Here is a 27,928-nt window from a genome sequence, read left to right on the forward strand (position 1 = left end):
GTCATTGATGATTAATGTCCAACAGCAAGTATTACATGCATAACATACTAAATGTAGTAGTAATGTGATATGAAAACGAACATATGAATTCACAAGAACGAATAAATAACTATATATATATATAGATACTTATTTCTAATTCTTTAACCGTTGACAGGAGATTTAATCAACCTTGTCCCGCCCTCGGAGCATGCTACCACAAGATTTGACTAAGTACACCAATATTGATTGAAAATAAAGTAATTCGAATATTATTCTACTTTCATAATACACATATTGAAAATACTTTCATGATAAAATTTAAATGAAAATGAAAATTAAAGTGTGTATATCATTTAACCAGAGCACTCATTAATCTTTATTTTACTGACTGTTGATTTTATTGATATATATAAAGACAGTTTATCAACAAAATCTGCAGTGTCAGCAATTTAAGTGTTATGCATGACAAAAAGAACCGAAACTAGTGTATATCTGTACATAATAATGTATAATTGATCGGGTTTTAAAAATAAACAATCTACGTGTCAAAGATTATTAAGCAACACGGATGTAAAATTGAAGAGCACGAAAGGAAAGTTAAAAGATGGGAAAGGTATTTATAATCTTTATTATAAGGCTTTAATTGGTGAAGTAATGTTGTTTATCGACTTTACTTTGTATTTTGTAGTAAATGTCCTCAGTTAATATCAAGTCACAAAGCAAATCATAATTAAAGTTTGTGTTTGTGTACATTGAACACTCGCAAATATTAAAGGTATGCAGTATTATATACTAGACATTGGTACCGAAACAAGACAAAGGGTATAGGTCAAAGAAACCACAATAAAACTAGTAGAAAGGATTTCTAGAGGGTAATCTATGAATGGAATATATTATTAATAAGCTAGCGTTTCTATGCCAGTACATGTCAAACTCTGAATCGTGTTAAGTATATATTTAATACAGATAATACTAAAGAACTGCAGACGATACATAATCCTTGAATGGTTAGGGTTCATCTGCACATACAACAAGCACACGTAGGTCGGCTGCATGTCACGAAAAAATAATATACGCTTCTCTGTACTATATTGATACGATGGAAATGTATTTCAAGAGACCTAAAGCGAACACACTTGTCAGATTCTTAAGCATCCATAATTCCAAGATTTTTTTTTCGAAGATGTCCCTTGAATGCGTTTAAGACCAATCAATTAATGGATATATGAAGGTCGTGAAATATGGTGTTTTTATCTAACTGTACAAATAATATCCATGTCGACATTATTCAAAATACCAGTAATCATGGACCCATATAGTTTAAGATGTAAAAATTAAAATTAATAGGTGTCATCATTGTAACTTTCTTTTCAATTCAACAATTCATATACAAAATGCATTTGCAGTGAAAACCAAAAAAAAATAAAATTAAGGACAAGTTGTATGATTGTCATTGAGACAACTACCCACAGAAATTAATATGATGAAGATAAAAGCAATTATAGGTCAGCGTACGATATATATACAGCCGTTAACAATGAAAACATATATCGTAAAGTCACCAATAAAATCTGAGCCAATGGTGTTACTGTACAACATATGCACAAACTAAAAATCAGTTTGAAAATGACTAAACACAATACATCGGTATCGAAGCAAAAAGCAAAAAGATAAAAAAACAAAATGAAAATGAAAAAAAAAGAACAAAGTTTTACAACAATGGACATAAAGCACAGACATATAAGGGTACTTGGAGTTATTTAACCAATTACAACTAACAGAAACAAATCTCGTTGTTCATTTAATTCAGATTAGTAATAACAACTCATTCAATCTATGTTTACAAATTTTCAGAAAAAGGGAGGCCACAATACAACGAAGAAACGGCATATTCATGACAAGAATAAGCAAGGAAAGAAAGAAAATTCTGACGAAGACGAACAAAAGAACCAAAAGGAAGAGCAAAATGAAAAAGAAAATGTTACCTTTCTTACTACATGCTTTAGACTATTAAAAGGACTGGTTGTATTTTTATGTTGTACACTGCCATTGATGCCTTATAAAATTGTACGTAAGGTAAGTAACATCAAGTATGGAAAATTAATGAATCGATAACTTTTATATGGTGTCCGATTTTGTTGCTTTTTGTTCTTTCGTCTGTTCAATAGAATGTGCAACTCATCTCTGACCAGTCACTAGATTTAAAGGAAATGTGTATGCCTACTCAAAAACCGAATGAAATTTTACATTTATATAGGTTTTCCAAAGCAAAACATCTATTCGAACCACTGTTATAAGCCTCTATATGCGTTGACCATAAAATGTTGGTACACAAAGGTCACTAAATCTTTTATGCGGAATTTGAACTGCTACTTTGCAGACAATATTTTGTTGAAAATGTTGAGTCAACATCTATTGTAAAAATTTTGAAAGCCAAGCATGTATAAATATTTAAAGACTTGATGAAGGGGTGGGGAGGAGGAGGCGAAAGATACCAAGGGGGACAGTCAGGTGAGCTATATGACCTCTAGGGGCATAGCATAAGAATAAAATTGTTCACATATTGATTGAAACAAGACATTCACACAATATTCATATACACACAAACAACAATCAATATCCAGCCAAAAAAAAAAAAAAAAAAGAAGCTTGATCCTCTCAAGGTCCATATAGGCTCACTTTAAAATAATTAACTTGTTAAGATCGTAAGGAAATACTGCACGAAGTTCGCTTGTTTAAATGAGCAGCTGTTTCAAACATATATAATACAAGTAACATTTTTATTTTAGATTATAATTTGTATTTGGACCAATTTTTGTGCTATTTGTGGAACATTAACAAAGATGTTAAACTTTAGGTAAATGAAATAGAGTTAAAAAAATAACACTATAGATATATTTATGAAAATAGAGTTATAACTTGTTTACCATTTGTAAAAAATCTATCGGACAGAAGAGTTTAGACGAACGCTAAAACATTCTTGGACTGAATAAGCCAAATCTTACATAATTATGTCTAATTAGATATAAGAAGATGTGGTATGCATGCCAATCACAATACGTAAAAGTATACCATCAAAGATTAAAGTACGGCCTTCAACACAGAGCCTTGGCTCGCACCGAAAACAGCAAGCTGTTAAGGGCACTAACTATGACTAGTGTAAAACAATTTAAACAGGTAAACCAACGGTCTTATCTATACAAAAAAAGCCGTGAAACGACGCATACTCATGAACCACATCAACAAACGACAACCACTAAACAGCAAATTCCTGACTTCAGACAGGTGCAAACAGATGCAGTGGGTATATAAACGTTTGAATAGTCAACAACCTTCATACTAGCCTGAAATGATAGTGCAACATCACAACATAGAAAGACACACTATAAAATACCAATTGAAATTGATTAACTCAAAAGACATATTATCAAAACAAGTAAACATATGCTGAACGAATAAATTTGAATGTTACTATAGTAGTTTGAATGAATGTTGATATGGGTTTTGAAAAGAATTCTTTTACAATGAAGAACTTTTCATCAAATCTATTTCGCTGGAAGGTTGTTTACCGATGAGAAAAATCTCATTAAACAACAAGTGAATGGCTTTCTTAGAGGTTATAATTCTCCTAAACCCCGAGAAAAATAAAATATATATGAATCTTCATGCCCATCTGTCTGTAAATCTCCATCCGTTTGTCAGTCTCTCTTCGTGCCCTCCGCATAATTTTTGTGCCGTAAAAGATATGTTAAACAAACATGATATAGTGTTTCACCATTAGCTTGAGGTGTATCATATAGCAAAGTTCGATGAATCTAACATTGACTCTGTCCTTATGATATTAATAACCTTGTTTTACGTATGTCCGGCTCATAACTTTTGTACTGTAATTCTTAGAAAAGTTAAACGTAGTATGCAGTTGCATCATGAGATTTTGGTGTTTCATGTGTCATTTGCCAACATCAGAATACTTTCAACTCAGTATAGTTCTGTCATATATTGACCACGTGTTAAACTACCACAGAAGCGTAGATAATATAAAATGAATGGATGGCTGAAAGCCAAAAATACATAAAATGTCGTCTGGGAACTTTGATGTATAAGTACCACTATGCGCACAGCTCTAACCAAATTAGCAAGATTTCCAGAGTGTATTCCTTTTCCACTTAACGAAGACAAAGATTTGCGATATAACTGCTACTTTCTGCTTTGTAGTCGGAAGAAAAAGGAAGAAGAAATAGAAATTAAGGAAGAAAATGGTGATGTCAAGACCAGGTACATGTTCAACATACTTTACTGAACTTTAGCACCTATTCAATCATGTAGCAACTCAGTTACACTAATTGCAGTATTGCTTACTTTTTTTAGTCAATTTCAACATATCCCTTGAAGATTGATATAACAGTGCAGAATATATTGAATGTATAACTACTTATGTTACACATTGTAGTTATATCACAAACAATATTTATATTTAAATAGAATTTTCAATTTATAACTTAAATACCAACATTACATATGTTTTTATAGATCAAAGTCTCGGAAAAAATTGCAGAAACAGAAAATACTTGAACAGGAAACGAGACAATTCACGAAAAGGTAACTATACTAATTGATACAAGTCAATAAAAATTTGGAAATAATGGGACATTTGTACAAATCAATAATTAGTAAAAACGCATCATTAGTACCAAAACGACTACATGTGTACGTGTTGTAGTACTCTGTTTAACTATCAGGATAAAAATTCAGAATTTTACTAATAACATTCAATACATAATTTGGGGATCCGTTATATCATTACTCGGATATGTCTCAGTTGTCTAAGCAAAGTCTTCTCCTACAACTTTTCTTCTAATTAAATGACAGAATGCGCCCTACCAAAGAATTTTTGTCTGCTACGCTTCTAAAAGCGAGATTTGTTTATGTTATAACAGAATCACCGATGACAATACATATGTTCCACTTCAATACTTGATTTACAGGGTTGCCGCTGGGGTTATGTTAGATTTTACAGCTGTTTAACTTTTTATTTATTGTGAAGGTACATAAAATGTAATATTTTTCCATATTGGTTGGTTTTCATGTTTTGTGTTAAAAACGTATAATACCAAAGTGTTAACATAGGGAATAAGTGTTCCCCGATCGCCTTTAAAAATGACGGGCGAAGACCTTATTGACTTTTCAAATATTTCTAGAAGTTACCCCGTCCCAACCACCTATTCACTATTTTTCAAGCGTTTCAATATGAAATATTCCAGAGGTATTTCATTTCGCCTTGAACATCGGATTACTACTGTTGCTCTAATTTATATAGGAAGTGCCTGCATTCCCGATAGTTTCTTACACGCAGGCTATTTGGTCTGATATATAGTTTTGTTCTCTTGGTTATCATGCCACCTCTACCTATTCATAGATGTGTAAAACAATCAAGACATTTTTATTTTTAAGCACAAGCGAGTCGAATGGAAAGCTGAATGTAAAAGAGAATGAGAAAGAGACAACATTAAAAAGGTTAGTCTTGTTAGTCATGCTGTTGTGAAAAAGAAAAAAATAACAAATATACCTTACTCCATGGAAAATCAAAAACGAAAAGTCCCTCATTAATCACTGAAGTCAGATACTAAGTGTTTGTTTATAAGTCTGGTATATTACAGCAATACGTTTTTCACTCATTGCTGAGAATCAAGGTAATATTAAACCAACGAAAATATATTTGTAAAGTTCTGCTTTAAAAAACAAACATCATGTAAAAGGATTTTTTTTTCAGTTTCCAAATTATTTTAATAAAAAAAAGACAGAAAACAAAAATACTTACATTATAGATGTACAAAATCTTGAATAAGTTGCTGTATTGTGCAGAAAAAAACCCAGAAATCAATAATTAACAGGATTGAAATATTGTATTTACACCAGACGCGCGTTCCGTCTACAAAAGACTGACCAGTAACGCTCGAATCCAAAAAAGTTAAAAAATCAAAATAAAATACGACATTGAATAGCAAAACACCATGTCTAATTATATATAATTTAATTTTGGATATAACGAGTCTTCTGATTGGCTGACGTTATTTTGTTCTGAGCCCATAGACATAATTTAGTCATGTGACCGTGACGTCATCAACGTATTTTCATGGTTTTCTACGGTTTAAAATGGAATTTAGAATTAAATTAAAAGAAATGACTGTAATATTTGTTCTGTCTATTCGAAATAACATAATAAATGTGGTGCACACTGTTAAATAACCCGCTACGCGCGTTATTCAGTGTGTACCAAATTTTTTATGTTATTTCTTCATAGACAGAAAAAATATTACAGTCATTCCTTAAATATTCGTTATAAGTTTACTAATGTTTCATTTGCTTGGGTTGCTTACATTTTTTTATGGAAATTATGAGTCATGTTATATATGAGTTACAAGATCAAGCTTTCAAGAATTTTGTATTTCATCTCTCAATAATTTCTTAGTATCCAAACAGGAATCTGTCTGAATGTTCTGATATCTGTCAGGCTATTTTGGTTTTGATTACCACAAAAATTTAACAGTTCGTGTATTATATATGTCGTGTTCATATGTATACATTTATTTTTATACGATGTTGTACCGCAGCATGTAATAACAAAATAAGAGATATATATCTTTTAATAACCACTTTCGTAATTTAATTTTGATTGAATTTATGAACCGGCCAAACCCTCGTCTTCTCTATTATTCGAATGAACTAAACTCTAGACGTTATCCAGCAGAATCTAGTTAATGATCTTTACATGAACGTGTACTTTACAGAATTTCAGAATACGAAGAAGAACTTAAAACTATGGAGTCACAGAAAAATAGTGCGTTAAACAGGTACATGCTTTGTATGCTTACAATGTTCAACAAATTTAGTCAATTTATGACAGACTAGGAATATCAATTTTAACTGGTTTATTTGTTTAATCCATAACAAGGCTCTGTTTGATTATTGATCATATATCTGCAACTTTAATTGAAAAGAAACATGAGGAAATGGGTAAAGTTTTACATTATTTTATGCGGAAAAAAAATCAAAGTTTTGAGCATTCATGGAAGAAACAATAGTTTGAAAGAGTATGCTTTAGTGTTTTCCTTAAGACACATAAAAAAACTCGATTGATACCAAGTGGATAACAGAACCTATATGCGTCTAAGAGAAATTAACGAAGTCTTGGCAAAAAAGCAAAATAGCAAACTGACAAACAACTCCAACAAATAAACTGGGAGTGATCACAGATTTTTTCGAGTTTTTTTAAACTGTGTGTTCAACACCACTTGATTATTAGTGGTGAACAATTGGACGCAAACACATTTTCAAATCTTAAACATTTAGAAAGAACATACACATTAATGTATAAATAAAGACCGAGTGTATCAGATGAACTCCAATAGAAGCGATAGCAAGTGCGTCAATGGGTTATAAGTCACCAGCTATGTATGGATCATGATCATCTGCAATGGGACTGACTTCCCATTCAGTCAAATGGTCAATATCTATAGTGGATCGAATGGGTAATTTCACAGATAAGGTAACTTTTCTGGTATCTAAAAAGTTCAAAATTCATAGATTCTAGTTAGAAGTCACCATTTTTGTAAATATCACGAAAATAATTCAAGTGAAATGCCCACACCATCGCTATTGTGACTCTGGTGTTGACTTGTTTCATTGGAAAAATCATAATACACCTCCTTTTTTCATAAGAGTTTACAAAACGTATCAAAAAATCGGTATCAAATATTTGTATGATTGATTGTGCGTTGTTATGTATGACTTATGTAGTTGTTTAGAACAGACATGATTAAAAAAGTTAAAAAAGTGAGTTACTGGGAAATTTTAAAAGTTTGTTTCATTGTGAATTATAAAAAAAAAATACTTTCAATACAAACTGTTTTACAGAATTAAAGAAAGTGAGACACAACTCAATTTGGTAGACAAAGAGAAGAGTTCAGCCTTAAAAAGGTAACGTTTCAAGTCATTTCGAAATTAGAAAAGTTATACACTTTTTGCATCATATTCTATTGTGTTTTCCAATTTTTGAATACATCTATAGGAAAAAATACTATTAACATAATAATAAATTTTGGCGGAAACGTCGAAAAAGGCTATTTCCCCGATTTTAGCACAAATAGCCTTGTCTTAGAAAAAAATTGGCTGATATTACATTGAACTCAAAGTGTTTTCAAATTACTTTTTTTCCAGCAAGAAGATACAATTACTATTAATTCATTAACATAATTTATGGTCAGGATGGTACTGTACATCATTGAATATCATGTGTGTCACGTGATCAAGTTATTATTTCAGTTCGTCATGGGCAATTAACGGAATTTCTTTCCATCAATGGATTCAAAACAAATTAAAAAACAAAGCAATAATAACAAAAACTGCAATGTCCGTGTACTGATAAAAACTTATGTAATTTCGTGGTTTTACAACCTTATGAAAGACCGTAAATCGTTAAACATTTACATTCATAGTTCCCCTTTACCCTAGAAATCCACGAAAAATGGTATCCCACGAATAGTAATGAATCAACAGTATATCAAATAAAAAGGTGAAGCATTCTAAATCGAGATCAATGTAGGGAACAGTTTTATGTTTTATTTGAGTTTATTGTTGTTTAATTATAGTATCATAATATTTCATGTAATCTATGCATTTACAGAATCACAGATTTCGAAAAGAAACTGAAAGCTGCAGAATCAGCTAAAGGAGTTGCGTTAAAAAAGTATGTTACTTATGATAGTTAATTCAAACACTGCTCCACAGATGTGTTAAACCTCAGATCAAATAAAGCTGACATTTTTCATAAACAGTAATCAACATATATCTCTTTAATACATAAGCTAAAAATCTATCGGATTATAAATGTTTTCTTAAAACAACTATATAAAATTATATTTTCATTAGTTGTTAAGTTGTGAAGACTCGATTTAGAGCTATGTTGCTTTTTGTTTGTCAAGTATTATCTTTTTAGAACTCTTATTGTCTATTTTGTTATAATGTAGATGTTTGGTTGCTTTTCGTTGGTCACTACACTGCCGATTTTCTTATTAAAAGATTAAGTTTAGCTATATCGAATAATTGAGGTTAATTCTGATTTGATTGTTGAAAAATGGCTTTGTTTTAGAATAACAGAACTGGAGGCACACCTGAAATCGACAGAGAAAGAGAAGACTTCAGCTATAAAAAGGTATTTGGCAATAAGGGCGGTAACATCAAAAAGGCATACTAGTATTCCAGAATTTGACAGACATAATTGTTTCAGAAAAAGATATACTGACATAACATAGAGCACATTTGTTGTTTAATTTATTATTTGCTAGAAATTAGATAAACACAAATAACAATTAAAATATGTAAACATAATTTTAGTCCAGGATTGTTCTCTACATTATAGATCACCCGGTATGTGTGTCATGTAATGAAGATGTTGTTCGCCATTCTAGCACTTTTTCTGCTGTAAGACCAAAACAAATTCAGCCAAAAATTACAATGATTTAGTAATGAATGTCGATTCTGAATTCATTTGTTGATGAATGAAGAAATTTGGAACAACGCATTTTCCCCCCTAAATAATGTTTCATCCAATAACCTCTCGTAGTCCAATAGTTTCTTTAACTTGATCAAGTCAACACTTATAATACATTTTAAACTTTTTATAATTATAATTTTGGCTTAATAGTTTGTCCAATTTGGTAAGTGATTTTAATCACTCATATGCAGGAGTATAACGTTTTTATTGAGTTTTTTTTCATGGATATAATTGAAATATTCTATGTAATAAATTACATTTACAGAGTCAAAGATTTCGAACAGAAATTGAAAGCTCAAGAATCTGACAAAGAAGATGCTCTGAAAAGGTATGTTACTTAGTTAAGTTAGAGCAAACACTGCTCAATGCTAAACCGTATAAAGCTAGATTGTTTTTTTACATTTTTGTTTGCATAAACTAAATAAACATTTCCTGCATTAATCAGCTTTAAAAGGTAGCGTTTTAAGCCCCAGTCCCACTAGACCACGATCGCACTACGCTCACCACGATCTAAAATAAAATCAGATCGTGGTGAGGTCGCGGTATGAGCGGCATGAAAATGTACATTTTCGTTGCTTTCACGATGCTACTACGTCCTCATTACGCTTCTACAACGATCCCGCTACGATTATACCACGTTCTCACCCCGCTTATTCTGCGACCTCACTACGCTTATCAAGACCTTTCTACGCTCTTCACGTTCTCACTACGACCATACCACGATTTATGCGATTGCAACACGATCTTACCACGCTTCTACTGTGATTATAGCACGCTCGTCCAACGACCTTACTACGACCATACCACGCTCATACCGCGATCTTACTACGCTCTCAACAATAATGTCAGCACCGAACTCCATATAAATACTGTTTCATTCCTTCTATTTCTCATTTATAAGAATATTTTACGGAAACAACACAGACACCTCATCTTTATATTCGTCAACTATTTCTCGGCAAACCTCGGGTAAAAATTTACTTATAGAATTCCGAGCAACTCTTAAGTCATACTGCAAGGTCGAATACTTGTCACCAGTAGCTAAATTAAAAGTGATGGCAAGTTTAAGACCAGGCGATAGGGCTCTTCTAAATAGCGTATCCGTCTTCTTAATTCTTGGACCAACTTGGTTAAGAAGTTCATCGAACATCACTGGAGACATTCTTAAAAGATGGAAGAAGGAAGGTTCATCCTCAATTCTTAACTCGTTCATCAACTGATCATAATGACCAAACTAGAGTCTCCTATCCGTTGCTAACCAAGGACGAATCCAAAAGGACCTACGCCGTCTAAATGTTCTTCGAATCCTTCTTCTTCGCTCTCTCAATAACAAAATCATGGCTTGGTCGTTAAGATTGTGTATCTGAGTTATTGATTGAAGAAGCATTACTACATGTACATGGTCTTGTGTTTTCATGGTTCAATTGAAATTGATGTTTCAAACAAAAACTGAAGAGTTATTATACATTTATGTGACAATGAGCATGACAAGAACTCGAAATAGTCGTTGTACGAACGTAGACAGGTCGTAAGAAGAGCGTGATGAGGACGGCATGAGCGTGCTAGAATCGTACTATGGTCTTGAACAGCGTGGTGTAAACGTGGTATGGTCGTAGTGGGGGCGTAGTTGGGTCGCGGTGAGAACGTGATGATCGTAGAGAGGTCGTGATAACGTCGCTGTGAGATCGTAGCGTAATCTCCCCGAATAGAATCACGCTCTCGCTACGATGGTACAGCGACCTTTGCGATCTTACCACGACCTTACTACGCTCTCACTACGCTTCTACTACGACCTGATTTCGCCACGACCGCACCACGCTTGTTTTGAACATGTTCAAACTTGGCCACGCTCATCACGATCTCCAAGACCTTGCCACGACCGTATTACGACCTCACTGCGATCTACACGATCGCACTACGCGCGTCAAAATTTGCATTTTTTTCACAGATCGTAGTGCGATCGTGGCCTAGTGGGACTGGGGTATTAAAGTCATTACGAACGAAATGAGAAGTGTTGTCCATTTTGACCAAATAAAATTATGTTGTATAGTCACACTTCTAAATACAATATAAATAAAGGCAACAGTAGTATACCGCTGTTCAAACTCATAAATCCATGGACAAAAAACAAAATCGGGGTAACAAACTAAAACTGACGGAAACGCATAAATATAAGAGGAGAACAACGACACAACACTACAATGTAACTAACACACACAGAAACGGACCAAGCATCAGACAAAATCCCACGAGAATAACAAATATAACATCAAAACCAAATACATGAATTTATGGATGTAAAGAACAAAGGTTTAAACAAAATATCGATGGTTTATTTTAGAACACTGATTATACATTAATGTGTTGCCGATCAATTGGAGAAATTTTGATCATCATATCTTTTTATCTGGTGAATTTTACACGAAATTGTACTTTTCCATTAAAAGAACTAAAAATCAAGAACTTTTTTGTTTTATCTTGATGGCCGTACATGTATTATACATTCTAAACTTTATATATCATACTTGAAGCCTATACATTGTCTTATTCGGCCACTCGAGCATTACTAAAGAGACATTTATTGTCGAAATGCGTATTTTATTCAGTAAAAGTACTAGCCAGGTACCTACGATAACTACAAATAGGCCAGTTCCTATGCTGTTTGACTGTCAAAAAGAGGAGCGAAAGATTCAAGAAGGAGAGTCATACTCTAGGTCGAAAATAAACTGACAGCGCCATGACTTAAGAAGGAAAAAAAACCAAACAGACAAATAATAGTACACAAGACAAAACATAGAAAACTGAAGACGAAGCAACACTAACCCCACCAAAAATTCCCAAAGGGTATCACATGCCCAGGAAACAGTAATTCGGTACTTATACCAAATGGCGAATATTGTTTGGTTGAGTTGTGTTGTTATAAGATTTTAGAATTCATTTAAAAGCAAGTTATAATATTCTTACCAATCAATCCATTTAAAGAGTGAAAGACTTCGAACTGAAATTGAAAGCTGCAGAAACAGACAAAGAAGATGCTTCAAAAAAGTATGTTACATAAAATAGTTTAAGCAAAACACGGGTTCACAGCTATGTTTAGGTGGTACCCAACACTACAGGGAGATAACTCTGTAAAATCTGCTAAACGTTTTAATTACGTTGTGTTGTTAAGGGATTATTAAGCTTCTGAATGATCAATATTAGTGTTTGTCAAACTGCTATATAACCAGTGTAATTTTTCTGATGAATTGATTGGTTCAAATTTAATGATTTTTTTATATTTTTTTCAAAGGGTCAAAGTAAATAATTTGTCAAAATTTTATGAAAATTAAACGAGCCAAATTAATTTAAGTGAAGGTGTTGGGTAACAACTTAAACGTCCAATAACAGAAAGTTTGAGTTTTGTATTTTGCATCAGAATTAATGAAAACAAATATCTCATTAAGTAGAAGTATAAAAAGGTACCGGAAAATGAATGATATCGATGAAATAAATCATAAAAGGAATATTATAAGATACAAAAACTATCACTCGCTTATCTTCCATTCTTTTTTTCATATTTGATCTAAGTGTTATTTTCTTTTTTATTGGATATGAGTGTCACCTATATATCTTCTACTTATAGACAGATATAATAAGTGCTTCGGCGCGAGTAATGTAAACGCTGATTTAAAATATATATTTTTGTAATACATTTTATTCTAATATGTAATGCACTTCCATTTACAGAGTGAAAGCTTCTGAACAGAAATTGAAAACTACAGAATCTGACAAAGAGAATGCTTTAAAAAGGTATGTATTAAAGATCGTTTATACAAACGCTGATTTATAAATATTCGATATTAAGCGTTACTGTTGAATGTATATTAAGAAAAACGCTTCAGACGCATACAATTTATAAGTGTACATTACCTTAGCTGTATTTGGCCAAACTTTTAGTAATTTTGGTCCTCAATGCTCTTCAACTTCGTACTTTATTTGGCCGTTTTAACTTTTTTGGATTCGAGCTCCACTGATGAGTCTTTTGTAGACGGAACGCGCGTCTGGTGTATATACAAAATTTAGTTTTGGTTTCTATGATGAGTTTATTTTCGTATTTTTAAAGCACTTAATATCAGTCATAAGCTCAGAGTCAATAATGAGATTTGTATAACGCACATTCTGAAATAGTCGGTTTATATGTTTATAAAATCATTAACTAAAGTTTGAGATTCCTCTGGCAAAGTTGACATTAGATTGGTATTGTGCAAAGATGATATTGGATTGATTTTGACAATTATTTTAAGAGACTTTGTTGTCAGAATGCGATTCAAATGTTTTTTTTTTTATACATCCTTTAGTTTCAAATATTTGAGTTTGAGTGTTCCTGATGAAGGTAAATCCAGAAAAGCACTTCCGTCGCAGGCAATGTATATTGTGTTGTTTTTATTTGCTTACAGGTGTTTAAAAATCTGAAGCTTAGAAAGTTGGATTTTCTTTTTAGAATCGCGATTTAACAACAAAAACATCCATATAGAGAAGTTTAAAACATATCAGAAGTGAATGGTATTAAAAAAGATGTAGTCTTAAAATATTAAAAGACGATACAAAAACTCATTAACAGGTCTTGTTTGACTTGTTTACCGTCCCGTCCTTTGTTATTTTGATTAAAGTATTGACTCTTTATTTTAAGTTGAAATTGTATAAGATTGTCATCTTTGCATGTTTTTATCATGTCAGCAATGTCTCGGAAGAGCCAAAAAATCAGCGTCGATCAATCAGTTTTACAACCGTCATGTTCATTTGCATTAGCATTATTTATTTGTTAAAAACTATTTATTAAATACTATCATATCATATGTGTATAACACTTAGATATTGGCAACCAACTTTTCTTACATATGATATGCCCTTTGGCAATAAAATGCATAAAAAAATAAGTTTTAAAAAAATGTAATGTCAACATTTCTTGTAGGGTTATTATGACAATATTAAAACTGAAACTTCAATTTTTTAAGTGATTGTCATTAGGCCACACCAATTTAATTTCTTGTTCTACGGATTTTTGGACTCAAAAATTTGGGGCGAGCGAGCGATTTGAAAATTTTAATAAAAAAATATTTAATTTGCAAATTTTTGAGGCGAAGCTTGAAAAGTAAAGGCGAGCGACTATATTTTTTTTGTAAACATAAAATAGTAGGTTTTGACAATAATTAAACTTGATTTATAACTTGTACTTTGACATTTCTTTAATTTCTGAAGTATTTTTTCCCTACCTGTATCTGTATCTGTATAGTACTGGAAATGAACTCAAAATACTGAGTAAAACTTATCCCTATACACCAAGAAATAATTAAATCTGGTCTATGTATGTGTGACTGACAATGAGACAATTCTCCATCCAAGTCATAATCAGTTTGGGGGCAACCCCTTAATGTTATAAATATCCCTTTTACATGTTTTATGAGGGATCAATATAAGTTATAATATATTTGTTTGTACAAAAGGGCTCATATTTTCTCAAAGAACTATATATCTATCTAGTATTAAATGGTCAAAGCATGTCCAAGAATTTTGTAATATTCCTGGACTAATTAACCATGTTAAATTAACACATTTACTTTAACAGTTTAATATTATTCAAAATAAGTGGACCCCTCTTTTAGAAAAAGTTTAAAATATGATGTAACTCTCCTCTTTTTGAGTACAAAATTCTAAGTTTTCAAAGGTTTTGTACAGAAGAACTATACAAATCCTCGGTATTTCTATTTTCTTTTCTACATCAGTAAAATGACCCCTTGTCTGAGGGAGGGTTGTTCTCAACCTGACAATAACAAACACAGGTCAAAGTACGGCCTTTTACACAGGGCTTTGATACATACCAAACAGCAAGCTATAAAGGATCCCAAAATTATTAGCGTACACAATTCGAACAGGCAAACCAACGATCTAACTTAAATATCCAAACGGGAAAAATTATACCAATGAACAACATCAACAAACGGTAACTGCTGAACGACAGGCCCCTGAATCAATCAGGACAGGTGCATAAACATGCAGCGGCTATAGATAGTTTTGTTTTGCCAGCATAATATAATTGCAGTTGAAGGCAAATCCTTCATGTGTTCTTTGTACTTTATTCTAACAACGAGAATTTTTTAATAGGGAATATAAGTAAGGGGGAAAGAAACCAATGTTGATATCTTTTTATAATATTTACAAAAAAAACGGTGCGGGAAATAGACATGATTACATTTCCGGATGCGGGAAGCGGGAATAAAAAAAAATAAAAAAATTCTGTTTTGAAAAAAATAGGTGCGGGCGGGTCCGTCGAACAAGGAATCAAATTGGTGTGGCCTTAGCTAGATAAAATATAAACATCGGTGCGGGTAAACGTTGTTCTTCTTTTGGGTTATAATTTGTTGAATCGATTATTATTCTGATTCTCAAGTTTTATCCACCATTTTGTACGTAAGGAATATTACCAACTTTTGACTCCGGTTTTTATAATTTTTCGACAGGTCATCTTTCTTGTGGTAAGACATCCTGGTAGTCGGCGTGGTTTTACTCAGTCTTTTACGTTGCTCTCAATTGACTTGGTACCAGGATGTCCAACCACAGTGTATGTAATCAGTCGAAAAATATAAACTTCGTTTATCTACAGGAAGTCAGGAATATCAAAGTTGTTTTTCATTCGTTTGATCTGTTTAAGCTTTTGATATTGACATTTGATAAGGGAATTCACGGTTTAAATTTTACTTTGAATTTGGTAATTTTTTTATTTTAACTCTCACAGTAAAGATATGATAAAATCATAGTAAATGTTTTTAATTGTTGTGTTATGAATTGACAACATACTTTTTATACTTTTGGTTTTTTTGATAGAATGAAAGAAAGTGAGACGAAACTAAATGCAATTGAAAAAGAGAAGACTTCAGCGTTAAAAAGGTAATTATGTGTCCAAGGTATTTGTTTATTGGATTAGTGACACATGTTGACCACAACAAATCCTTTTGTGACCAAATTTATTACATTTGTGTAGAACCGAATTGATCCCAAAAACAAATGCACCGAGGATGATATAAAATGAAGCTTAATCGACAACATATTTGTTGATATTGGTGGATTGATATTTCAACAGACAGCCGGTATTTTAATGACTACAAATTGTGCAACCATACTTGTTTTTGTACTGATATGAAGCAGATATTAAGCGAAAGCTTCTCCAAAAAGAAAAAGCAAACTCATTTCCATTCAAACTTGACTATAAACAAACTTGACTATTTCAAATTTCAAATTGTCAATAACTACCCTTTCTTCAGTAACACCCTTCTACCCTACTCTAGGGTGTTTACATGTTTTCTATTGGTATTTTACTCTCTCTCTTTCTCGCATCTGTAAGATTACTCATTGCTTCCTTTTCCCAATTGTGAAATATTAACTGAGTGAAGAGTTGTGTTTGGAGTGTTGCATGCAGATCTTCCACTATTGACGAACCCAGTTTGTCTCTTACTAAATCATACAAATCACCAAACAAACCAAACAAAAATAATTTTAACAATAAAGCAACAATTTTTGAAACATCAAATCAACATGTATTTGTTGTGAAAACTGTTAACAACCTAGTTGCTAGGGTACTGGACACCATATCATACCGTTTCCCTTTGCAAATTTCTCTTAAGATCCAGAAAGGTTTTTGAACTTGATTATGTTTAAAAGCATGATACCTTTTAAATCCTAATTTTACTTTCAGTTTATATTTTTACTTAGTTGGTCGTCTTTTTAAACCGATGCAAAATCAGAATCAAATTCATTGTATGAAGAAAAAATGATTTCCTGCTGCCATCGTTCGTCAGATAATTAAAGCATTGTAAAAGTTTGCTTAAATACATTAACAGGGTCAAAGATATCGAACAGAAATTGAAAACGGCAGAATCAGAAAAGGGAGAAGCCTTGAAAAAGTATGTTACTTAAGGTAGTTAGTAAAACGGTTCACAATTGTGGTACTTGCCAACGTAGACTGGAAGTAGTATTTTGCATCTCCATTTATCTTCATATAATAGTGCGATATTGAAGTATAAATTGTTGTATTTAAGGAAAAACCAAGGTATCGAAAAAGATACCTCAAGATAAGGGAAAAAATGAAAGATACCAAGCTTATAATGTATAATAATTTGTGTACAATTCAATAGATAAAAGACAAACGAGTGACATTCGAATCTAAACAACTGGAAGTTAAAATCCATTATGATGTAGGAGAGAATTTAAACTGAATACTATGGTTTCAAAAAAATTATGCCGAAAATTGCTTAGCCCGTTTACTTTCAGGTTATTTTAATGTATGAAGTAATAGTATATTCTTGTTTGTAGAGCAATCTATCTCATTATATAGACTTTTCTTTATTCGATACCATTTTTTTATTTGGAGTTCTTTTTTATATCACCTGGCCCTAACGTCCAAGTGAGCTTTTATCATCACTTGACGTCCGTCGTCCGTCGTCATTAACTTTTACAAAAAATCTTCTTCACTGAAAATACCTGGCCAAATTTAACCAAACTTGGCCACAATCATTATTGGGGTATCTAGTCTTAGAATTTGTCCGGTGACCCGGCCAACCAACCAAAATGGCCACAATGGCTAAAAAAAGAACATAGGGGTAAAATGTAGATTTTAGTTTATTTCTCTGAAACCAAAGCATTTAGAGCAAATCTGACAGGGTAAAATTGTTTATCAAGTGACGATCTATCTGCTCTGAAATTTTAAGATGAATCAGACAACCGGTTGTTGGGTTGCTGCCCCTGAATTGGTAATTTTAAAGAAATTTTGTTGTTTTTGGTTATTATCTTGAATATTATTATAGATAGAGATAAACAAACTAGAAACAGCAATACTGTTAAGCAAAGAAAGATCTACAAATAAGTTAACATGACCAAAGTGGTCAGTTGACCCCTTAAGGAGTTATTGCCCTTTGTAGTCATTTTTTAACAATTTTCATTAATTAGGTAAAGTTTTGTAAATTTTTACAAAATAATTTCCTCTGTTACTAATGGGCAAGTTCATTATAGATAGATATAATTGTAAGTAGCAAGAATGTTCAGTAAAGTAAGAACTTCAAACACATCACCAAAACACAATTTTGTCATGAATCCATTTGTGTTCTTTGTTAAATATGCACATAGACCAAGGTGAACGACTAGCGAGCCTCTAGTTTACTTTCTTTCTCGGAATAAATGTAGACGACAACGAACTCAACATTTTCTAACACATTCAATATTCTTCGTGTGGCTATTTTTAAATTGTAAACTTTAAAAACGAGTAAACCACCATAGGCTTTATAAAAACCGGAACTACGAAGAGTTTCATTATTAACATATACTATAAGAATATATCATTTTTGTTAGACCAGGAATCGCGGAAGCAGTCAAGAAGACAATATTATTTTTTCAGGGGTTGACAGGATACACGTAATCCTTGTATTATTAAAACAAAGTATTGCACTGTGTGAAAGTGAGTTTGCCAATACGATGTTGACAATAGGGGACGAACATTTGATATTCTGTTTGGATCAGGAGGCATTTTTGCGGATTGACCATTCATTTTCATTTGTTGCTTTGCATATAATTTTCGCAGCGATAATTCAATTTTTGTACACAATTATTTCCTGCATTTTGAAGAATAAACATTGTCATCCTGTCTGGTTCAAGTTTGTCTATTGTCATCTCTTATCAGGTCATGATATATTCATTTACAAAATCCAACTGATTGGCCTTGCTCTGAACATCAAATGGTCGTGCCCTAGTTATAATAATAATTTATACTTCTTTCAGACTGACAGAATACAAAGCTGCAAATGTATACCTACAAAGAGAACATACAAATGCTTTAGAAAGGTAATCTTGAATATGTTATGACATAAAGCCCAAATAAATTTAGATCGTGGTGAGGTCGCGGTATGAGCGGCATGAAAATGTAAATTTTCGTTGCTTTCACGATGCTACTACGTCCTCGTTACAGTTCTACAACGATCCCGCTATGAATATACCACGTTCTCACCGCGCTTATAATGCGACCTCACTACGCTTATCAAGATCTTTCTACGCTCATCACGTTCTCACTACGCCCATATCACGAGTTATCCGATTGCATCACGATCTTACTGCGATTATAGCACGTTCCTACCATGATTATACAACGTTCATATCGCGATCTTACTACTTTCTCAGCAATAACGTCAACATTGTGTTCCATATCAATACAGTTCCATTCCTTCTATTTCTGATTAATACGTCTATTTGACGGAAACAATACAGTCATGCCACAAAAATCTACTAGAACACGTGGGCGTGGTGGTAGTGGCTAATGTAGAGGCAGAGGGAGCAAAGTAACGAATCCTGATCAAGCAGAGATATCGGACAAACCAATCCAACCTAAATTATTACCTATTGCTTGTCTATAAAGCTCAAATGACGATATTTTAGTGAACGATAGCAGAGATGACACAGATGTGTCAATAGATATAGGCCTTCAACACGGAGCCTTGGCTCACACCGAACAGCACGCTATAAATGACCTAAAAATATACTAGTGTACAACCATTTAAACAGGAAAACCAACGTTCTAATCTATATAAAAAACGAGAAGCAGGGTTGAGCCGTTAGAGCAAATGGATAATTACATTCAGACAAACAAAAAATTTAGGGAGTTTTTTTATATATTTTATGTGAAAATGACAATAAGAGTGATGGTCGTAGTGTGAAGGTAGTCAGGTCGTAAGAAGAGCGTAATGAGGACGACAAGAGCGTGCTAGAATCGTACTATGGTCGTGAACAGCGTGGTATAGTCAAAGTGGAAGCGTAGTTGGGTCGCGATGAGAACGTGATTGTCGTAATGAGGTTGTGATAACGTCGCTGTGAGATCGTAGCGCAGTCTCTCCGAATAGAATCACGCTTTCGATACGCCCAGCTACGATTGTACAGCGACCTTTGCGACCTTACTACGATATTAGTGCGCTTTCACTACGCTTCTACTACGACCTGATTTCGCCACGACCGCACGACGATTGTTTTGAACATGTTCAAAGTTGACCACGCTCTTCACGATCTTGAAGACCTCACCACGACCGTGATACGACCTTCGTGACCTAGTGGGACTGCGGTATAACACAACAAATATTTTTTTGTAAATATACAATATAATATCACGTTTTTTTTTTATATATGATTCACTTAAATAAATATCAACATTGTCTCTTTACTTACAGTGTAATATTGCAAGGTCTATCAAGTGATCTACGAAACATCTTTACAATGTTTTAACAAAGTATGCGTTTGTCCTTAAAAATACAATTTTGATCAATATGCTGTGTTTACACGTCTTGTTATGATAGAAGTTTCATGATACAATCTTTCAGAATAACAGAAGCTGAAAAAAGTGTACGTTTGCTCTCTCAGGAAAAGTCTGATGCTCTAACAAGGTGGGTGTAACAGGTAGCATGAAAATTTGCTTTGAATTTTTTTTGGACACAAATTAAAAGGAAAATTACCAAAACTTTAGACAGAACAAAAAAAACATAACCAACAGTTCTAAAAAAACAGATGCACAAAAAAATAAATAAAAGAACTTGCAATTCATAGTTGAAATGTTTCAAGCAAACAATATGATTCAATTTAAACCAGTTTTATTTTCACACTACGGAAAGCCTTAGACGACGTGCTGCAAGATTTGATGAAAGTAAACCTTTGTGAAATGATGAAGAACAACACAATATACTTCAAGTTGTATATTTCTTATGAAATGATTGTTTACAAAAGTAACAAAATGTTTTAAAAAAATAGAGCTAGATTCTTGTAATTCATATTCCTGGATAAAGTGCCTGACATTATCTCTCAATTTTGAATTTAAATAAAGGCAACAGTAGTATACCGCTGTTCAAAACTCGTAAATCCATGGATAAAAAACAAAATTGCGGTAACAAACCAAAACTGAGGGAAACGCATTAAATATAAGAGGAGAACAACGACACAACATTAAAATGTAATACACACAGAAACGGACTAAGCATTAGACAAAATCCGATGAGAATAACAAATATAACATCAAAACCAAATACATGAATTTGGAATAGAAAAGTACCGTGACACGTCTTATAGTAATGTGAATTCACACTCAAATATAAGAGAAAACAAACGACACAAACGAAACACAACAATAAAATGTTACACACACAGAAACGAACTATGATATAACATTGGCCATTTTCCTGACTTGGTACAGGACATTTTTAAAGATAGAAATTGTTGGTTGAACATGGTTTTGTGGCATGTCCAACCTCGCACTTTAATGGCAATGTCAAATATAACATTGAAATGACAACATAATATTGCAGGACTACAATACAAATAAATAGGAGAACGTATTAGACAAAGAAACACATTATTAATAGATAACAAAAGGCATCAGGTTTAAAATTCAAGACGCCAAAAACGAGCCTCGTCCACTCAAGACTCACCAGTAACACCCAGATATAAAAGCTCGAAAGTGAAAAAAGTACAAAGTTGTACAGCACTGAAGATCAAAAGTTGAAAAAAGGTTGTGTCAAATACGGCTATGTTTTTATGCTTAGGATAAGAACGTCCTTATTATTTTAATAGAACAATTTATGCTATTGCAAACAGTAAATTTTATCAAATGAATATAAAAGATATACATAATGAAACTGAAGTATTAACTAATTACAGAAAACAAAACCCGAATACATAATACAAAGAATAACACAGAAAAATAGACACACCTGACTTAGTTCAGGCCTCAATTCAAATCCATATTGTAAATCTCTTATGTCTTTATAAAAGTAAAAAATCATGCATAAGGTATCACGATATATAATATGACTGTGAAATAAGAAATAGATGAGATAAAAGTTTAAAGAGTTTAGCCGTCTTAACCCTTTAAACGTTTAAATTCAATTTCGGCCAAAATGCATTGTTTATACTCATATCACATATCATATAATCATCATCATCGTCTTTTTACGTTTGGTGGACGTATATTATAAAACTGAATAGGTATTCGAATATAAACCGTCGGTGATTCTTTATTTTTTGCGGACTAGTTATGGTTTAATTCGGCCTTTATTTACAATGCTGTACGAACTTCTCTGGTATAATTAAAGCGAGTTAGTATACACATTAAAGCTCACGTTCCAATATAGTGAGTGTGTCTGTTCATTAAAAAATGAAAAGATGGTCACAATAATGATCGAGTATATCTAGTTTAACTTAAAATATAGAAACTACAAATTTTCGTTTTCTGTGTTGTGATTTGTTAACTTTTGTTTGTCATTAGTTGTTTTCGTTTTACGTCATGGCATTGTCAGTTTTATTTTTTATATGTTCATTGGGTATCCCTAGCCTCACATTTTTAGTCTGCTTCATACTTTCACATCCATCGTACGCCTTGATAATGAAGATCGATTATAACCAAACCGTACGACTAAAAAGATAAGTTCAGTAAACCAAGGGATTTGCAATGAAATATCTGAAAAAGTCGTATGTGTCAAATTTCTATTACGATTGGAGTCTAGATCTTCTGCCACGTGTGGAATACAACTCACAACCGCAGACAGGGTAGAGATTACAAATTAACAAAACACGGTCCACCAATCTGCGATTGCTATCTAAATTTTGATTAATGATGTTTTATTTTGTATTTTCCACAAAAGTTACATCACCGACAGTCAACTATTTTTTTTTATTTGCCTAACGCGACTTGACACGTGTATTTAGTGGAGCAAAACACTTTGGCCACACCTGATAAATTAGCGTTCAGCTGCGGTTAATGGTTGGTTTCGCAATTTAGTAAATCTTCAGTTTTTCTATGTAGGGTTGTGTGGACTGCGTACGGAATTCGATTGCTTCATTAGTATATCCAACTCTTTTCTTCGTTTCATACTTGTATATCACATTCTGTACAAGTCTCTTTATAAAAAATTATAAATCATCTTAAATATGTAACTTTGCAAATATGGGTTAATGGAAAATAAAGCAATATTAAATTCAGCATCAATTTTATTGTTATAGACTGAGTGATATTATGGGAACAAAACTACGAGACAACAATCCTGCAATCACAGACCTAAATGATCCGAATCGACCAATGAAACTTGGAGATCAGTTTAGTGAATTGTATGAGAACGAATGGACGGATGCATATTCAGAAATATCGGATTGTAAAAATCTTAATTTATCTGAAATTGAAACAATTGCAGTGCTTTTGAATATACTAAAGGTAAGAATTTTAATCAAAAACAAATGTCAAAGACATTAATTTTCTACCTATCTAACAAGCAGTCAACATAATTGAACATAAAAGGAAACAATATTGTAAATTAACATTTGCAAGAAGAAACTGTCTGAAAAATTACAATTGAAAACTTTCTGTTTTATTTTCTCTCTCACATACTATAGGTATTATAACATCATAGGACTCATAGGGGTCATTTTATTAAACAGGTCGAAGTAAATATCAGTGTTGAAATAGGCCATTTTTCAAAGTGTTTATTGAATGTCTTGGTGATTGAATCATATTTGTAGTATTTTTTTTAAAATTCAAATAACACTGCAAGCGCACGAATAGTATGAGCGAGTGCATTTAAACAACCAATGAGTGTTTTCTGTGGTTTCAATTCTGTTATATATATATATATGTCGTGTACAAGTTGCGATTTTGTACAGATTATAACATGTACAAAAATTTTGTACATGTTATAACTTGTATAATGCAAAAATACAAGTTATAACATGTACAAAAGTACCTCATACATGTTATAACCTGTACAAAATATAGCTTAAAAATGGTTTTAACTTGTACAAAATTTAAAATAAATCTTAATGAAGTAAAATATACATTTAAATTCACCAATGCATAACATGCATAAAGAACAACAATAAATAGGCCAGAACATGTCTTTTTTCTGTAGAGGACAATGATCAAAAAGTTTTAGAAATATATGTTTCATGACTTATGTTGGCAAAATGTGTTTCCGTGTAATTGTATGTTTTATATCCATTATGGCTTAAATAAGTGTGAAACTATTTACTAAAAGCTTGCATTCCTCAATGACAATTACATAAGATACTAGTAATTAATTCTTCCAAAAAAATTTAAGAACGATTCCTAATAATTTTGGGAAATACTCCTCCCTCTCGTTTTTATAGCATGCAAAGACTAAAACAATGTCTTATATGCTTACCATGTAAAGGCAAGAGAGAGAGGAAATAGTTTTCATCGGACCACGCTTCATTATCAATATCTTTGGATCTACTCTTCAACATTTTTGGCCTTCAGCATGACTTATGTAAATTTATAACTCAATTTTTGTTTATAAACTATAAGATCATTGCATGAGGCAAATGTCATTTTGATGTTTTAAATATGTATCCTCTTTGAAAGCATTTATTTGTGGCCTTTGGATGGTGTCTGCTCCATGGGCGGGTTATTGTCTTTTAGATACATACCCCGTTTCAATTCCCAATTTTATTTGTAGACACATCTATTCTGGCTATCCTCTTATGTCTTTTAGTGTCAACTAGAATGAAAGTATTTTACTATTGTCTTCAAAGTGGACGCTCACAACTATAATTCATCAAATAAAGATACGTCCATAGATAGTCATAAGAGGATCATAAGACATGTCCTAAGATATATCTTATGACAGGTCTTAGGAATGCTTTGTAATACCGACCCCTGGACATTAACTGTCTCAAAAAAGGAAAAACACACTAACATGAAGGAATAATAAAAAAGTTATGAAAATGTTGTTGAGGTCAATATCATCTAATGCGATAATAGAAAAATATCCTTATTTTTCGATTTTGTACAAGTAAAAACCATTTTTAAGCAATATTTTGTACAGGTTATAACATGTATGAGGTACTTTTGTACATGTTATAACTTGTATTTTTGCATTATACAAGTTATAACATGTACAACATTTTTGTACATGTTATAACCTGTACAAAATCGCAACTTGTACACGACATATATATATCTTCATTAAATTTTTCTTTTGCAGGAAATATATAAAATATGTTCGGAGGATATAGAAGAACAGTTATCAGGGCATAAAAAGCTTGTAAATGTATGTTATCTGTATCCTGATTTCTTTTTATCTGATGAAAATTATTTATTATTTATATTCGTCTAGCAAACGACTACGGAGGTCTTTGAATGACGATTTATCAAGATACCTGCATAATCATTTATCCATAAATTGATTGATTTACATGTCCTCAGAAACAGTTAAGACATTGAAGAAAAAAACATTTAGCAACAACAACCTACATTACAGTAGATATGGATTCTTATCATAATTCTATTCCTGCAGTCTGTAACCATCTCCATTACAGTGTGATGTGGACTCACTTATCTTCCGAAATATGTAAAAACAAACATGACTGGATCCAACTTTATATTCAAACAATTCATGTACACACTATAACGCAATTTAAAGAAAAGAAGATTGGTCCGAAAAGAAGCAGAAAGGTTAGGCAAACAAAGCTCTTAAGCATCACTGATAAAAAGTAAAATACAAGTTGTCGTAGATTTCAAAAATTGAAACGTGAAACACAGAGACAGCGATTGAACTTTTTACTTTGAAAATAAGTTATAACCGGGTTTCACGTTAACCTTGTCAATTGTCAATACGAATTTTAGGCATCTCGTTGATGGCGTGATAATTTTCTGTTTTTGGTGTTATTAGCGTTAATACACGGCTTAAAAATATTTTTTTAGGGCTTCAGTGATGACGAAATTGAACTATTCTTAAAGACAGCAAAAGATTCAGTGAAAACGAATGCCGCAAATTATATACCTCTTCTATACAGAGTAAGTTGGTTTAAAATAATTTAATTTGTTCACTGAATATTATTAATTGAACAGATAATTAAACATAATATATTTAATTCGTTTGCATCTGTTCAAAAATTATAAAAATGTATTTTGGTTGTTGGTTTATAACACTACTTTTGTACCATGGTATGACAGATTTTTTTTCTTGTCGAGTGTAGCCTCAGAACAAAGAGAGATCCAACGAGTTTCCAAAGGAGTATTGAAAAAACTGAAAATCATTGTCAGTTACGATCAGAGTCGAACGAACATTTCCACTATCGGTACTTCACAGTTAACAATCGAGTTTGGAACATTTGAATTTAAAGCTGAATATATAATTTAACAACCTTTCTATTGTTGGAGACAGCACATTGTCTTTCATATGTCTTTTGATTGAGATTCTGATCATTGATCTACACGTCAACATTTTATGCATTAACATATATCGAATTACAAAAACAAAAATGTGCTATCAAATATTCGAAAAGTCTAGAAATTTATCATTCATTTGCAGCTTATACTTGTTTTCTTTTATTAATACTTCTCTTTAATCATGATCAGCTAGGAATACAGTATATTGCAATTTTTAATAAATACAATCAATAAGAAATTCTGTAAAAAGTTCATGGAAAGAAAAGCCATAAATTGCCCAACTAATGAATGATGGTAAGCTTAAATAGAGTTTAACAGTACATACATTTAGCGTTAGGTATATACCAGGTAAGCTATAGAAGCTGTTGTGGGTTTCTGATTTTGAAAAAGAATGAGAAGATTGATTTGAGTTTAATTTATATTAGAAAATCAACTCGTTTTCAGTGTACGTTTAATCTGTAATTTCAATTGATTTCTTTTTTACTTTTCAGAAAATAATTAGCAGTACATCAGCCTGTGAACTAGTAGCTCAATATAAAGATTTCAGTCTACAGTATATAGAAAATTGTGTGAAAATTTGTTACTTCGCAGCAGTCCAAAACCCGCCTATGGTGATAGATTTTGAACCTGGACAAATGTTTGATAAACAATCATACAGGGAATATACCAGATCGGGCAACGTTGTGGAATATTTAGTTTGGCCAGTCTTATATTTACATAAAGGAGGTCCAATTCTATCTAAAGGTGTTGTGCAACCAAAAGAGGAAAATAATAGCAATAAGTAGTGAACTCGAAGTTACAAATTTATAAGTTAAACTATTGATGATTGTAATGCGATACGTGCCTTTGACCCTTAGACATGAATTCTGTAATATATGCCTGTAATTAGATATTTAAAGTATTACTTTTATGTTCTTCTTGAAATTGAATCTGATTGTACCAATTGAACACATCTATCAGTCGGAACATCCATACGATAAAAACTAAAATGTTTAAATTACTGATGATTTTAATGCATTCAAAGGTCACATGCAATAGTTTGTGTATTGTATACTATTTGATCTATGAAATGTACCTCAGTTTGTAGTTTGACAACAATGGAATACAAATTGCATTTCTCTTTTGTCAATATGTATTAATTAAATTCCATGACAGAA

General features: G+C 32.3%; 1 protein-coding gene across 4 annotated transcripts; it reads left to right on the forward strand.

Moving 5' to 3' along the window:
* Nucleotides 1-492: 492 nt before the first annotated feature.
* LOC143041920 (uncharacterized) lies at nt 493-27,928 on the forward strand. 4 transcript variants are annotated; one of them, XM_076214061.1, is made up of 21 exons: nt 493-595; nt 1,837-2,058; nt 2,772-2,839; nt 4,198-4,257; nt 4,513-4,581; nt 5,434-5,496; nt 6,771-6,833; nt 7,897-7,959; nt 8,666-8,728; nt 9,131-9,193; nt 9,801-9,863; nt 12,518-12,580; nt 13,262-13,324; nt 16,397-16,459; nt 17,410-17,472; nt 19,340-19,402; nt 20,923-20,985; nt 23,591-23,798; nt 25,585-25,650; nt 26,304-26,396; nt 27,263-27,928. In XM_076214061.1, exons 1-21 carry the CDS (start codon nt 587-589, stop codon nt 27,554-27,556), a joined length of 1,845 nt encoding a protein of 614 aa, XP_076070176.1. In that variant the 5' UTR covers nt 493-586; the 3' UTR covers nt 27,557-27,928. The 4 variants fall into 4 exon arrangements, with proteins under 4 accessions (XP_076070176.1, XP_076070179.1, XP_076070178.1 ...); XM_076214064.1 differs by lacking the exon at nt 13,262-13,324; XM_076214063.1 differs by lacking the exon at nt 4,198-4,257.

This window comes from Mytilus galloprovincialis, chromosome 8 (assembly GCF_965363235.1).
Source record: "Mytilus galloprovincialis chromosome 8, xbMytGall1.hap1.1, whole genome shotgun sequence".
NCBI lineage: Eukaryota > Metazoa > Mollusca > Bivalvia > Mytilida > Mytilidae > Mytilus > Mytilus galloprovincialis.